Genomic DNA, 16,141 nt, shown 5'->3' on the forward strand with positions numbered 1-16,141 from the left:
CCCTCCATTTCTATTTAGGGTCTGCCATTCTACTCTGTGAACACTTAGGCTACTCCCAGGGGCTGTCATTCCAGCTCCAAACCATGTCTTCTGCTCCCAGGGGCTGTCATTCTCCTCTGGGGACCCTGGCCACAGGCGGCGGGGGGGGGGATGGGCATGTCTTCTGCTCCCAGGGGCTGTCATTCCCCTCTGGGGACCCTGGTGGGGGTGGGGAGGGGTTGCCAGCTCCAGATTGGGAAACCTGGAGATTTGGGGGTGGAGCCTGGGGAGGACAGGGACCTCAGTGGGGTACAATGCCATAGAGCCCACCCTGCAAAGAATATATTTTCTCCAGGAGAACTGATCTCTGTAGTCTGGAGATGAGCTGTAATTTCTGGAGGCTGGCATCCCCTAGGCCTCATTCTAGTCCCCGAGCACTTCTCCTACTCCCAGGAGCTGTCATTCCACTTGGAGGGCTGTCATTCCACTCCTACAGCAGTCAATCCTGGTCCAGAGACCTTAACTCAAAAACCAATTTTGCATTTTCATTGCAGCTTCTGCCTGCTGTCTTATATTCCAATGGGCCAATGCAAGGTAGTTGGCATTCCAGGCCCCCATTGTAGCCAGTGGGCATGCCAGCATCTCCCTTTGCTCCCCATGGGCAATCCTGTGTCATTCGTTCCAGCACATCCCTTCCCAGGCTAGGGAGCGCAGACCTCTCCACACCCGTGTGCCCCAGACCCGGGAAGCATCTCCCTCCAACACCGGGAACATCCCCTTTGCAAACCCCTGGGATGCAGAGGGAAAGGGTCTCCCTCCCATTGGAGGCGGGCGCTTGCAAATACGAGGCCAAAGGAGACTCTCCCAAGGTTTGCCTTCCGTCCCAGGCCCTTTCTCTAGGGGTTTGTGCTTTTATTTTTGCAAATAAGCCCAGCTCTATCGTCGGGCCATTGATGCCACCTGTGAGAGTCCCTCGTTTGCAGGAAGGGGAACGCCCCGTCGCTGCTTTGGAAAGCGTGAAAACGAAACTGACTACTCTCCCTTCCCTTCCTCGAGGCAGCCATGGCGGCTGGAGGTGCCGTCCAGGAGCTCTGCGAGGAAGCCTCTTGCTCCATCTGCCTCGACTATTTCAGGGATCCCGTCATGATCGCGGAGTGCGGCACAACTTCTGCCGCGCCTGCCTGACCCGCAGCTGGGGGGCGTCGGGGGCAGAGGCTTCCTGCTGCCCCCAGTGCAGAGGAAAAGCTCAGGAAGGGACCCTCCGGCCGAACAAGCAGCTGGCCAACTTGGTGGAAATAATCCAAACACTCAGTCCTCAGGTGGGAAAAGAGGCGGGTGGGAAGGGCGAAGAAGGCAAGGGGGGCGTCTGCGAGCAGCACCAGGAGCCCCTGAAAATTTTCTGCAAGGAGGACGAAGCCCCCCTGTGCGTGGTCTGCAGCAGATCCAAGGAGCACCAAGATCACCAGGTGGTTCCTCTGGAGGAGGCTTTGCAAGAAAACAGGGTAAGTGAGAAATGGGCGGAGGGAGGCTTTCTTGCTTTCTTGTTGTGTGGCTTTTAACATTTCACTTTGGTGCAAAGGTCTCTCAAGTTAAATATACAATATTATATTCTTGCCCCAACCCGGCACAAGTTGGCTTGCAAAACAGCAGCTAATAATAAACTTATTAAAAACACGCTTGAGGAGGAAGGGGTTTTCCTCGTGATGGAGGGGAGGGCCAGGCTGCCTCCTCTTCCTCACCCGACTCCCTCCCCGCCCCAAGGAAAACCCTTTGCTGGTAGCCCTCTCAGTATTGGTGTCCCGGCCTTTCACTTACAGGCCACCTTTGGCACAGGACAATCCCATTTCCTTCCCCTTAAGCACTGGCCTATTCATCAGTTACACTGGCCATCCCCTTGGCCCTCCTATGCTGAGATCGAGCTGCGTGGCCAGCCCAGGAAATTTCACTGCCCTGGCCAGCCCCCAGCCCCCAAGCACAGGTCTCTGATGGAGTGGGGCTTCCAGTACTGTGCCAAGGTCATTGCGAATATGGAGGGAGGAGCAGAAGGCGAGAAATGGAGGTGTGTCGTTCTCAGAATCCCAGAGCTACACAACTGGCAAAGCTGGCAGGATCAGGACTAACTTTGTGCCACGTTTCGGAGTTGGGGCCCAGAGCCTGCTCTCAGCGCCAGGCCAGATGGAGAAGTCCCCCATGATCAAGATGGCCAAAACTCAGAGTGGGATGTTGCCTGTAGATCATTTGGCAGAAAGGCTTCCCTGAGGGCAAATGGCCCTGCAGGGGTTAGTGGGGGCGGGGAAGTGAGATTAATTCTGAGAGTTTAGAAAGGATCATTATGGGGTTTCCAAGCGAAAGGACTAGGAACTCTCGGGAGCCTCACATGCTGATGCCCTTTTGGGTCCAGGATGTGAAGGAATGTCTCTATTGTTGTTGTTGTTACATTTAATAATATGGAAAAATTAATGGAGGGCAATTCTAAAACACAAGTTAACTTACACCAGAATGAATATCTGCTCATACTAGTATCAGAATCATTATTTGTAACGTTCATGGTGTCGTCTGCAGGGGCCACCTGGGAGGAGATGCTGTCTGTGAGAGGGGGGATGGGCTGGTTTTTAGCTGAATCTTGAAAGGTGGCTTAAAAGTCCAACAGGGTCCATCCATTTTCCTGCAGTTCCAGCTTCCCCTCCTTGCACATTTGGATCCACCTTTGGAGGCTTGTCAAAATAACTCCCCAGGAATGCATGTTTGCAAGAAAGGAAGGGGGTGGTGTTTGGGGATTCCTCTGGCACACTGCAAAATGCAGCCCAAAGCAGGTTTGGGGAGAATGTTGGTTACCTGGAACCAGTAGTTGTAATTAGTTCATTGACTTCCAGAGGAATTTGAGGGTTAGAAAAAATCAGTTTCTTCCTCCAACCCCAGCTGAGGGAGACATTCTGGGACCTGGTTTATTAGTGGAGGGGGGTGTGATAAAAAAGAAGGGGAGCCTCCAGCCCACTGGCCTCCACTTCCTCACATAGATGGCCTTGAGGCATAAAAGAAACGAATTCAGAAACAACTCCCAGACCCGCCAATCACCAATAACCATTTACAAGTAGAACTTAATATACAAGTAGAGTTGAATCCAACGAGGAGGGCCGAGGACACTCGATTAGTGAACTCAGACCTAGAGAACACAACTTCAAGTGGAAACCAAAGAGGTGATGGGAGTCTTTTCTGGTCTCTCTGAGGCCTTCTTCAGGTCTCTCCTCATCAGTCTTTGCTGCTGTGGCTTGACTGGCCGTCGGTGGTGCTGGAGATGGGGCTGATCTTGGGGGTCTCAGTGCTGCTCAAGGCACTAATTACATCCAGTCATTACAAGGAGAGACACAGTTTGGGGTGGGGGGAGTGAAACAAATTCTCTTTCTTTGTTTTTTGTATCAGACAATCAGAGTTGCTAGAAAAGGGAGAGTTTGCCGGAAGCACCAGGAGCCACTGAATCTCTTCTGCAAGAATGATGAAGCCTTCATCTGTGTGGCCTGTGACCGATCCAAGGAGCACAGAGATCACGAAACCCTTCTTCTTAAGGAGGCCTCCCAAGAGTACAAGGTAGGAAATCAAGAAGGTGGAGGCTGGTGGGGAAGAGCAGTGGATCCTTCCTTTCTCCTTGGTCTCTTTGCGGGGAAACTGCCTCCAGTTTCTTCCTCAGCCTCTGGGCCCAAAATGGGGAGTGAAAACACCTCTTTGCTGCCTCTTTCCTGGCTTGGTGGCTCCCAAGGGCATTGCCTCCTGCCCCCTGCTGAGGCTAAAGTGGGGTGATATGATAAAGTGGGGAGATTGACTCACTTCACGTCTGGCTGTGTTGATGTCTGGGCAGCCCATTGCACAGCTGAGCTATAGGGTTGCAAGGTGGGTGTTTTTGGCAGGACATTGCCCACCAATCCACCCAGCTGCTCCATAGGTGGCGACTGTGTACCTGCACAGGTGCGCACACGCGTTGACGCCACTTCCGGTTTTATTTGGGTTTATTTTGGATCAGCTGTGGTGATCGGACGCTTCCGGAAGTAAAACCAGAAGTGATGTCATTGCATGCGCGGCCACCCCAGCCCCGCCTCCTAAAACCTCCTGCCGATTGGGAAGGGGGGCTTGGCAACCCTACTGCCCTAACCCTACCTGACTCCCAGTTTTAAACCCCTCCCCCCACACACACAGAGCTTTCTCGACTTCAGTTACTGTCCTTGAGTTGCTCTTTGCCTGGGGGAGAACGCTTGCAGGTTTGGTACCTGTCTGTTTCTCCCACTTGTATGCAGTAGCTTTGTGACAGCAGTTTAATTCAGAAGAAGAGCTCTTGGGGGTGGGAGGGCTACTCATGAAGCTGCCTTGTTCTGAGTCACACCCTTGGTCTGTCCAGGTCCCCTCTGATTGGCAGTGGCTCTTCTCCAGGTGGAGGCCTTTCACATCAACTACTACCCATTTGTTTCAACTGGAGAATTGAACCCGGGGGATTGAACCCAGGACCTTCTGCTTGCCAAGCAGATATTCTAAGGGTCACTGAACCATGGCCCATCCACTGCACCATATCACTACAAGGGATTCCCCCCTTTTCACAGCTGTGGTTGCTTCCACACAGAGCATTCCCTGCTTTGGTATTCTCTTTCTTGGAAGAAGATACCCAAAGAGCATTTGGGCAAGTGTGGCATGGAAGGTACGCATTTCCTCCACCATCTCCAGTCCAGCACCGTCCAGCCTACCATTCCCACCCCCAAGAGCTTTTTGCCATTTTAAAAAAATTGTCACTACTGGGTATATTGCTAGAATGTTAACAGAATATAGTGATATACTGACTGTGAATAATTTTTAATGCAAAAAACCCTCCTGTGGTGAGCACGGGGGTAGAATGGTGGGCAGCAGCATTGGCACTGTGAATGTCTTTGCATTCTTGGTTGGTATCAAAGGAGAATGTGGCACCATCCCCATGAGGAAGCTACCTGTGTTCAGCATTGGGGAATGCATTGTTGAAGATCCTGTTATGGACGTAGGGCAGTTATATCTAGTTTGGCCCTTAATGACCGTTTTGCTTCTCACATGTTTTATAATAAACTTCTAAAAAAGGAACCTGTTTCACTTTTGGGGATTTCCTCCCCAGGATCAGTTCTGCAACTGTCTGGAGATGCTGAAAAAGGAGAGAGAAAGAATTGTGGCGTGTCAAGCAGATGTAGTAAAGGAAAGCCAAGACCTGCTCGTAAGTGTCACTATGGCTGGGGGGTGAACAGACTCTAAAACTAGTATTGGGGGAGGAATGGCAGAAAAAAGCAGAAAATCAACCTCTGAGAAAGCCTCACCCCCCAAATTTGGGAATTCTGTGCACAGACTGAAAGCATTCAAGCAGACCAGACCCCCAAAGGCAGACATTATACCCAAGCACTGGAGCTGGGGATGTTGCTGAATGGCACAGTCTTGGTGCCCCTGGCACCCTAGATGGTCACCTAGGGCTGGCCAGATCTAGACACCCACTCCTTTTTTTGTTGTTCTTGGGTGACTTTGTTTGGGGCAGAGTCACTTGACTACAAGGTGCTCTGTGCTCCGGGATGAGGCCTGGGCAGATGAATGCATGTGTCAATTCCCCATTTGCGTGCATCCACCAACACCCCAAGCCAGGAGAAGTCCCTGGAAAGAGATGAGGGTGTCCCACCTCCCAAAGAAATGCTGGGTAGAAATGCTGATGAATACTCCACTGATCCTGAACTGGGCCAAGGGCTGTTCAGCCATTGCTGAGTCAAAGGGGAAACTACTTGGAGTACTCAGTAGCATGTTGATCTTTTTCCCTGCTGGATTTTCTTACTCAAAAGTTCAGCCAGGGAAGCTGCAGTTGAGATTGGGAGACCAAGTGAGGGGAAGGGGCTTCTTAGCTCTTTTCTCCCCACTGGTATTTCTACTCAAACATTGTACCTTTTTGCCTGATGGGAAGTGGGGGAACAGCATATGAAGGATGTTTTATTGGGGAAACAAATGGACTCAAGAAGTCCCTTCTACTCTCTGGGTCTTCTGCTGCAGATATCGTCCTCTGTGGCTGAAAGAACCTCTCGAGGAGTTTGAGTGTGATGTACTTTGGCCCTCAGGATGGGTCCATGGAAATCGTTCCTTGAGTGCCCTTCCGGTAGAAGAACTTCTTCCCGCTGTAAAGACTAGTTGTGTTATATTGACCGTATTTTCTTTTTCCATTTCAGAAGCAAACCACAGGAGAGAAGCGAGAGACGGCAGCCAAGTTCAGACAGCTACACTCATTTCTAGTGGAACAAGAGGAACTTTTGTTGACTCAGATGGAAGAGATGGAGAGGGAGGTGGCAAAAACCAGGGACCAGCACCTGGCTGAACTCTCTGAAAAACTCTCCTCTCTGGACAGCCTCATCCAGGAGATGGAGGAGAAGTGTCATCTGCCACCCAGTGAACTCTTGCAGGTGAGAGTGTGGCAGGAACAGCCCAGGCTCCCCTTTGGGAGGAGGCTGCCTCTGAAGCTTTTCTGTGCCTCCTTTGCTTGGGCGGAAAGCGAATGAGCTGTCAGGACACGGCCCGATGCCAACCCTTCCCCCAAAGCTCTGGCAGCCCTCCTCCCTCCCGCAATACACCCAACAAAGCCCTGCTGGTCCCAGACTTACCTGAAAAAGGAGTGTCGGGTCAGCAGGTACTCCCCCACCACTCCCAGGCATGTTAAAAGCACCGAGTGTGGCCTCAACTCCAACCCTGGTGGCCTGGTCGAAATACAGGCTGCCAACAGAGGACATGAGACCGCACCTGGACTGAAGGCCGGAGAGGGTGGGGTCAAGACAAGAGGCACAGGGAGTGGCTGGAGCCTCTGAAGGGGGGTCTGGGACGCTGTGGCTGCAGTCTCCATTGTCAATGCCCACAAGAATCCAGGTGTGCCGGGAGAGGGACAGGACAGAGGGACCTACAGGAGGAACCCTTGCACAAGAGAAGTAGCCATAGTGCATTAACAGGGTGAAAGGAGGGAGAGTGAAACCACTCACTGGGGGGCAGAAAACAACAGAGGGGAGGTGGCAGCTTAATAGAAGGGGGACCACATGGGGAATGGAACACACTTGGGGAAAAGGGGTGTGGGAAAGAGGATGCGAGGGAACTGGTGGGGGGATAGCATCATAATACTTAGTGTTATAACATAATTTCACTAATTCCTACTTTTTATTTTAAAAGTACAGGCTGCACATTTCTAGTTATAACCCTGAAATGACAAGACGTAAATACTTTTAACAAACGAAAGCTGGGGACCAGTATGTTGTTACAATGCTACTGTAATCCAGCTATGGTTTTTTAAGCCTGGGAAAGGCCTTCCAGTGGAAGGAAGGGAATATCCGTGACACAGGGCCGATCAGGGAACGTTGTGTGTCCACAGGCGAATACCTGTGTGTCCACAGGCGGCCAGGAGAGCTACACATCCTAATCTGAGTGCTTCCTGCCTTCCACTTGAGGAAAAATCCCTTTGTTAAAGTAGCCACTATTGAGTCATCAGAGCAGATCAACCAGCTTTGCTCTGAAATGGCTCCACTTTGTCTGCTCATATTATCCTTACAAAGATTTTCTCCCACTGTATGAAAATCCACCCCAGCCTTTGAGGGGAGTCTGCTAGCTGGAAGCAAGAGAAGGGTCAGAGTGCAGAATCTTCCAGGGTCTTCCTGGTGTGGCCTTTTAGCAAGCACTGAGGTCTCTCTTCTTTCTCTCTCTTTGCCTTTAGGGTGCCAGATGCACCTTGAAGAGGTAAGTGGATCTTTCTCATTAACCTTCTTTACACTGGGAGGGGTCTGGGTAGCCTATGAAGTTCATCATCCTTCAGAACTGTGGCCCAGGGCCAAATCAGGTGTAACTAAGATCGTGGATCTTCATCCACCTGTCCCTGGCAAACAGCTAACTTACAGAGCTCCGTCGACAGGAAATTGTGTCCCAAAACAGCACTGGGGAAGGGAGGGGGAGGGACTGACATCTGGCTGTGCATCTCTTGAAGGACCAGCCAGAACTCTGGTGCTATACCTGGAGCGGTCAAACAAGATTTATTCCCACCCGAGGAAATACAGTGTCTGAGTCTCCTGAGCTACATTCATTCCACAAAATGGCACGTGGTAAATTGTATTAGGCCCAAGTAATGACTTGGTTGGCATTGAGGCTTCTTACAGGGACACTTTAGTGATGAGCAAAAGGAAATGTTCAAGAAATGGAGGCAAGGACATACCTCTAGAGAAGAGGATCTAGGAACTGTAGGTCAGCCATCAGAGGCCAAAGCTCACAGTGAGCCGATGCTGGCCAGGGAGGCTCCCTGCAACAAGAACAGCTTCTTCAGATATGTGAGGAGCAAACGCAAGGGGAAAGAGGCCATAGGCCCACTGTTGGTTCAAAATGGAGAAACTTTGACAGAGGACAGAGAGAAAGCAGAAAGGCTCAATGCCTATTTTGCCTCAGTTTTTAGGGCCAAACAGTGTTTGCTTTTTAAAGAGTTGGGTCTTGGGGAATGAGTTGGGTCTGTGAGGAATGGCTTTTAAAGGATAAAGCAGAGCCTGTTTGGCCTCGGAATGCCGCCACAGGGAAGGAAGATCTCCTGCCTTCCCCCCAGCCATTTTTCATGCTGAACAGTGCTGAGAAGGGGAGTTATTTCTCCATGTGGGGAAATAAGCCCCTCCCCCCAGTGCAGTTTCAGTATGGAAAATGGCTGGTGGGGGTGCAGGAGCACTTCCTCTTCCCATGGTGGCATTACGAGTCCAGATAGGCTCTGTTTTATTTTTTTAATAGATGTTCCCCACAGCTGCTGTGTGGCTTTGGGGTCTCAGGAGGTACATCAAGGTGACCGTTCCTATCCGAAGTGCCTCCCATTTTGCTCTGCTTTCACTCTCAGCCTGTGTCTCTAGCTTTTCTGCCAGTTCCTTCCTCTGTTTCTCTGATCTACTGCATGGGCGGGGGGGGGGGATAATGAATTGGATGGACAATACCTCTGCATGATTTTTCTCAAGGTATGAAGAAAAGGAGGCATTTGAGAATCCAGCGGATTTTTTTCTTTTACTGAAGTGGTACGCTTGGGACTTCTCCGATCTAAATCTCCTTTTTGAGACCGTCATGAAGCCATTCAAAGGTAATAAAGAGATGCTGCAGGGATTTCAGACTGGACGTTAGAGTGGGCCAGATGTGTTTTAGTATGCTCTAGGCTGCTTGTATCATTAACAGAACCAGGAATGTCAGGAATTTATGTACTGATTCAAAAGGCCATTTTAGTTCACCATGCAAAGTTTTCTGTTCGGAATTCTCCTACAAAATTAGCTCAGAATTTCAGTACCTGATTTTCTCAAAGTTATTCTACATTGCTGATCTCTGGTCATACCTGTGACTGTGCACTGGCAAACTGTGAGGTAGATGGTGGTAGAGGCACCTAAAAGGAAAGGGAGGGTGAGGAAACTGCCCTTCAGGGCATTCTCATTTAATAGAGACATCCGCATGATCCCTTTCAGGAACACCTGCCTCCATTCTCATATCAGTGAGTTTATGATTCACTGGCCACCAAGATTAAGTTAATTCATGCCATCGTATTCCCTGTTACTATGTATGGGTGTGAAAGCTGGACATTGAAGAAAGCTGATGGGAAGAAAGTAGATTCTTTTGAAATGTGGTGTTAGAGGAGAGTGTTACAGATAGCGTGGACTGCCAAAAAAACAAATCAGTGGGTCATAGATCAAATCAAGCCTGAACTGACCCTAGAAGATAAAATGACTAAACTGAGGCTATCGTATTTTGGTCACATTATGAGAAAACAAGAGTCAGTAGAAAAGACAGTCATGCTAGGAAAAGCGGAGAGCAGCAGGAAAAGAGGAAGACCCAACAAGAGATGGATTGACTCAATAAAGGAAGCCATGGCCCTCAATTTGCAAGATCTGAGCAAGTCTGTCAAAGATAGGACATTTTGGAGGACGTTGATTCATAGGGTCACCCTGAGTTGGAAGCGACTTGACGGCACTTAACACACGCACACACACATACACACAAACGAGACCAAACGATGTATCAAAATGGTCCCTGTGGCGGAGTGCATGTGTTTGCTGGAGTATGTCGTAGCTGAGCCCACAGAGTGGTCTCAAGGGGACTGATAGTGCTGTCTTAAGCAGATTTACCCCCTTCTAAGCCCATTGAAATTGGGCTTACGTGTAGCTGGAGTGGACCCTTGGGCTGCAGTTCTTAGCATACTTTCTATAAAGTAGATCTCCAGTCACTCCAAGTGACTAGTGAAAAGAAATGTGAATATTTCCACATAAATAAAATTTGAAAGAATTTTCCCCAGAAGTAGCTTCTACTTAACCTTTCAGTTGAAACTCAGAAGATGGTATACATGTGCCATCAAGTTACAACCACCTTATGGCAACCCCAGAAAACAGTTTTCCATACAAGTGAGAAGCAGAGATTTCTTTGCCATTGCCTTAGTCTGCAGAATCTTCTTTGGTCTCCCATCCAAGTACCAACCCTGCTTAGCTTTCGAGATCTGATGAGGTGGGGCTATACCATGACACCTTCCCTCCCCAAGAGAAAAATAGACAATATTATGAACTGATGTTTTTGTCACAAGATTGGTGATAGGCACAAGGGTCTGTTGCTCATGTTTGGTTCCTTTCCTTCCTCAGATACTCAGGATTCTGGATTTCACCTGCAGAAAGGTATATTTTTCTTCATACATGATCATTTATTTCTAAACTAGAAAGCTTCACCTTACAATTTGTGTTCTTCTACTTGGGTTTTTTTCCAGAGATAACATTACTGGACGCTCTTATTCTGTTTCTCAACCTCTCTCCCTCCCTGCCACAGCCAGTTCCTTTTTGTTCTGAGGAGGTCTGTTAGGGTGAAAGAGAAGGTGGACTCTGAGGGGATGAATAGCCTCCTTTCACCTACCTGCCGCCATATTGAAATGATGGGAAAATGGTCACTGGGCCTCAGCCCTTGAGGGCCCTTCAGAATCCTCCCCATGAGCGTCACTGACCGGGTTGAGAATCCCCTTTCTCTACGTGGATTTCCCTACCTGCTTTCCAGATTTCCCTCCGCTTCAAGGTGCTATAAAGTGTGCACTGGGTCCACAGCTGTTTTTGTAAAAAGCTGTGTTTGTGGAAAAGCAGTATATGAAAGCAGAAGTCCAGCTTCCCATGTTGCTGTTTTCCAGTTGTTCACACACAATTTGTGTTTGATGTTTGGGAGAAGAACTAGAACTACGTGCCTGCCACAAGCCTCCTCTACAGCCTGGTCTTCCGCCTCCCCAGCTGTCACTAGGGTGCAGAGTTCTGGGCAGGAAGAGGCTGTCTCCTGAGTATATTTTAGAGTGAATTCAGACAGAAGGAAGGCAAATGTTTTCCAGTTCAGGAGTTTCCATTTACCACATTCGTGTTTGCAGGTCAAATGCTGGCTTAGCTCTGTTTTGCTCCTTTCTGCGTAGGGTCAGTTGTTGGCTGTTTCAAACGGCATTGATGGTATATCGCAAGGTATTAATCCTTTACCAAAACTTTCAGTAAAGTTGCAGAACTGGTTTGTGAAGAGGTATGTCCAGGATATTAGATGTATGGGTGTGTTCAGGGCAGCAAAGTGTTTTCCACACTAGTTCTGCCTCATTGAAAAGTTACGACTGCTGCTTTAAAAAATGTTTACCCTTTGGTGCTGCCAAATTTGCCAGCATCCAAATAGCATTTTCAGGGCTCTGCAAAATATACATGAGGCAAGGAAACCTGTTCTTGATGCCTAAGGATGTTTGTTGCTTGGCTGAGTTCCATAACAAAAGTCTTAGGTGGCTATTGAGGCATCTGTTTTTCCAGCCCAGGATAGGTCATGCTTGAAGTTTGATAGCTCGGTGTTAAAAGCGCTAGTGTAGAAGGGCTTCCAATTGGTAATATTGTGGCTCTTTTAAAACTGCCACCGAGGACACCACAAGAGGGCTTAGTTTTTGCAGAGCTGTCAATAAGTTGCCTCCACAGGAGCAGGGAGGGGACATGAATTCAATACCAAGGATATTTCTGTAAATTCTAGCTTGATCCTGGCCGTCTTCTCACAGGTTATTAGCCCTGGGTTCAACAGTTGTGGGAAGTGATTCCCCCCCTCCTGCTTCATCACCACATTTGTACACCTGCTGGGGTTTCCCAGGTTTTCTCTGATCTTTCTCAAACCTCGTTTGCAGTAAAGCCTGGATGGCTGCTATGTGGGTGGGAAAATTCAGATTTTCCTACCTATGTGGCAGCCATTTCCTTGACCCTTTCCTTGTGGTGACCATTTCCTTCCCTCACCTCTGGGGGAATTTTTAGTTTAAAAAAAAAAAGGCAGTGCTGAATTATATAGGTATAATGTTTTGCCAGTATGTGTACCTTGTTCTGTGAATTTTCAGCCTTCATTAAAAAGTAAGTCTCTAGACATTTTGGTTGTGACCACATACAGGGAAAGGCATCAACATAATTATATGCTGCTACTAATAAAAAAATCCCAAAGCCCCGGTGGCTCAATGGAGGGGGATGGGCGCTGCTGGGGGACTGGAGCAGGGAAACTGCGTGGGGGGGGGGGGCGGGAACCTGCCACGCAGAAGCCCAGTTCTTGTTGCTGCACAAGGAAACCTGCACAAGCCCGTCCCTGTGTGGAAACCACTGCCGAAGTCCCTGGGTCTCTCTAGGACAGGGCTTCTTAAACTTTTTTCACTCGCAACCCCTTTTTGCCCAATAAAGTTTTACGCAACCCCGGGTATATAAAAGTAGGTATACAAATCAAACATTTACTGATAAAAAATCATAAAGAAATTTATTTTAAAACAATTCTTGGGTATACATATAATTTTGCCATTTATTAAAGACTAAAGCAAATTTGCATACTAATTTGCATACTGTCGCCACATTTTTCGCAACCCCCTCATTCAGTTATGTGACCCCATATGGGGTCGCGACCCACAGTTTAAGAAGCTTTGCTCTAGAAGTCACAGAGTTTCAAGGGATTGTAAATCCTGCTCTGTCTTGCTTCCCCCAAGTTCCCTTTTCTGTGAAGCACAGAAACTAGTATTGGGGTGTTTTTGATTCAAGGTGTTCTGGGAGACACCTTGAATGACAAGAGAAGAGGGGTAATCATTTTTTAGAACAAATACGTGAAGGTTGGGTTGAGTAGAAATATTCTTGGGGTACAGGGAAAAACTGTACAGCCATTGTGGTCCATACAAAACCTCCAAACAAGAACAAAATTCATGTAATGAATCATAGAATTGGAAGGGACCACCAGGGCCATCTAGTCCAACCCCCTGCACAATGCAGGAAATTCACAACTACCTCCCCCTACATGCCCCAGCGACACCTACTCCATGCCCAGAAGATGGCCAAGATGCCCTCCCTATCATGATCTGCCTAAGGTCGTAGAATAAGCATTGCTGACAGATGGCCATCTAGCCTTTGCTTAAAAACAGGGAAGGAGAACTCACCACCTCCCAAGGAAGCGTGTTCCACTGAGCAACCGCTCTAACTGTTAGAAAATTCTTCCTAATAGACAGAAACTGGAAACTCTTTTGATGTAATTTCAACTCGTTGGTTCTGGTCCGACCTTCTGGGGCAACAGAAAACAACTCGGCACCATCCTGTATATGTGTCATGGTACAGGCGAGGAGCGAGGGCTGTAAGCGTAGTCGGGGGAACAGTCCAAGGTCATTCACAGTGAAGGCAGAGTCCGAGATATCAATACAGGCAAGGGAAGTCCAAAGCGTTAGTCAGAGCCAGTCCAAGAAGTCAGGATACCAGGAATCCAAAGGATAGCAGGTAAACAAGGCAGGTACTCAAGGAGGTTGGTGACAAGTTGCTTGCACAACAGCCAAGCCTAACTGATGGCTTAAATCCCTTCCCCTGCTGCTGTAGCAGCCAGCTGATGCTGATGAGGCTGAGTTCACAGGTGGTGCTTCAGCCCTGCTCTTCCTCATCACTGCTACTGGGGAGGTTCCTCTGTAAAGCCTTCAGCCTAGCACTTTGCCGTCTCTGCTGCATTGCCAGACGGACCTGTTTTCTCCTCTGCTCCAGTGGCTCTGGCGAGGCCTCTGGAGACACTGCATGTTGCAAGGTGTCAGGTCCAACTGGAGTCCTTGAGCTGGCTGGCTGCAGACATGGTGAGTCATCCCCTGACCTTCGCTGATCCTCCACTCCGGCAGGCTGTAGGCCCTGTGGTTGTTCCTGTGGGACTTCTGCCTGAGGATGTCCCTCTTCGTCAGAGGAGGTCTCTGCAGGCTGACTCATGACAATATGGCAGCATGTGAAGTACTTGAAGATGGTTATCATATCCCTCTCAAGTCTTCTCCTCTTCAGGCAAAACATACCCAGCTCCTTCAACCTTTCCTCATAGGACTTGGTCTCCAGACCCCTCACCATTTTTATTGGCTTCCTCTAGACTCGTTCCAGCTTGTCTACATCCTTCTTAAATTGCAGCGCCCAAAACTGAACACAGTCCTCTAGGTGAGGTCTAACCACAGCAGAATAAAGCGATACCATCACTTCATGTGATCTGGATACTATACTTCTGTTGATACAGCCTAAGATCGCATTTGCCTTTTTAGCTACTGCATCACACTGCTGACTCATGTATAAATAATGCCTCCGTTATTTATTTATTAAATTGGCACAAAACATTGTGCAATCTTTCAGGCACACCAGACATTTTCATCAGGCTGCATTTTGCAACCTTGTAAAAGTCAGAAAGGGGTGGAAGGCAAATTCTTCAGGCTGTGGTGTGAAGGTCTGATCTTGCATGCATCCTCTGAGGCAGGATATTAGCTTCACTTTATTGCTGCCATAACGTTACCTTACAGCACATTACCTGGCATTCAGTCCAATCTTTGTTCTTTCATTGAAATATAGATACCACCCCAAGTCCATCCAAAATGGTCCCAAATGCCAGTTGAGAAACTCCCTGGCAGGCTGAAAGCAATGGGAACCCCCTTCCAGCCTCCGTGATTTGTTCAGAGTCAATTAAAGCCAAATTCAGTGGTATTGCCTGTTTTGAGGTGTGTCTCGTATCAGGATTAAGAGCCACGACCTGTTCAACCCATTCTGTCCGTCTGCTCATTTTCATATGACCTGGGTGTTTGTGTAAATGCTCTTTCAAAAAACAACAACAACCACCTTGTGACTGAAATAGCCATGGTTTTCTTCTCTCTCAAGGCTCCCTGCTTGGGATAGGATATGGTGGGAAATGGGCTGTGTTCCTGTTGGTTTTTATTGTGCATTTTATCTGCCTTCTCTGGAAGCTCACAGAAAGACTGATCTGCCTTTTAGTAGGTCAGGAGAAGGCGGGAGAGTCTGTGAATCCAGGAGGGGTTTTTGAAGAGGTGGGAGCAGGAGGAGGACGCAGAACAGGGCAGAGGGGGAGAAATCTGCCAGCTGAAAATGCTTCTCTTGTCTCCTCGTTTTTCCCCCAACAGCAAATGTGACTCTGGATCCTGACACGGCCCATCCCCAACTCATCCTGTCTGAGGACCGGAAAAGCGTGAGATGGGGAGAAAAAATTCAACCTCTACCCAACAATCCTGAGAGATTTGACAAATATGGTGCTGTTCTGGGCCGTGAGGGATTCATAGCAGGCCGCCATTTCTGGGAAGTCCTTGTGGGAAGTGAGGAAGAATGGATGGTGGGGGTGGCCAGAGAGTCTGTGAGGAGGAAGGGATGGATCACTTTTAGTCCTGAGGGAGGGATCTGGGAGGTGGGGAAGTGGGGGGGCTGCTACAAGGCTTCCTTAAAAGACGATGACCTTCCCATGTCCCTGACCGGGGAGCTGAAGAGGATCCGAGTCTGCCTGAACTACGCTGGGGGCCGAGTGGCCTTTTTCGACGCTGACCGAGGAGCCCTGATCTACGAGTTCTCCGGAGCCTCCTTCCGTGGAGAGACCCTCCTGCCCTTCTTTGGGGTGTATCAAAAAGCCCACCTCAAAATCTCTCCTTAAGACCCTTCTCTTCACACCAGGAGCATCAATGAGGCCTCTCTGAGCTCCCAGACCCCAAAACTGACTGGAGTAAAATTTCCCAGGACTCCCTTTTCCCCCCGTTGTATCTCATTTCTGACAGTGACAGTAACACATTTCAGTTTGTTGTCAAGGAGGGCTGTAAAGAGACTCCCTCCCTTCCCCCTCCGGCCTCCCATTCCTCTCAAGCACAAGAGGAACA

The 16,141-nt window shown here is 48.9% G+C and overlaps 1 protein-coding gene across 1 annotated transcript; it reads left to right on the forward strand.

Moving 5' to 3' along the window:
• Positions 1-1,041: 1,041 nt before the first annotated feature.
• Positions 1,042-15,921, forward strand: LOC130492452 (E3 ubiquitin-protein ligase TRIM7-like). Its single transcript, XM_056866204.1, is given in 9 exon segments — positions 1,042-1,135; positions 1,138-1,481; positions 3,400-3,564; positions 5,102-5,197; positions 6,183-6,413; positions 7,703-7,725; positions 8,967-9,085; positions 10,620-10,652; positions 15,404-15,921. Coding segments are annotated over 9 exon segments (1,623 nt in total).
• Positions 15,922-16,141: the final 220 nt, after the last annotated feature.

Source organism: Euleptes europaea, chromosome 1 (assembly GCF_029931775.1).
Source record: "Euleptes europaea isolate rEulEur1 chromosome 1, rEulEur1.hap1, whole genome shotgun sequence".
NCBI lineage: Eukaryota > Metazoa > Chordata > Lepidosauria > Squamata > Sphaerodactylidae > Euleptes > Euleptes europaea.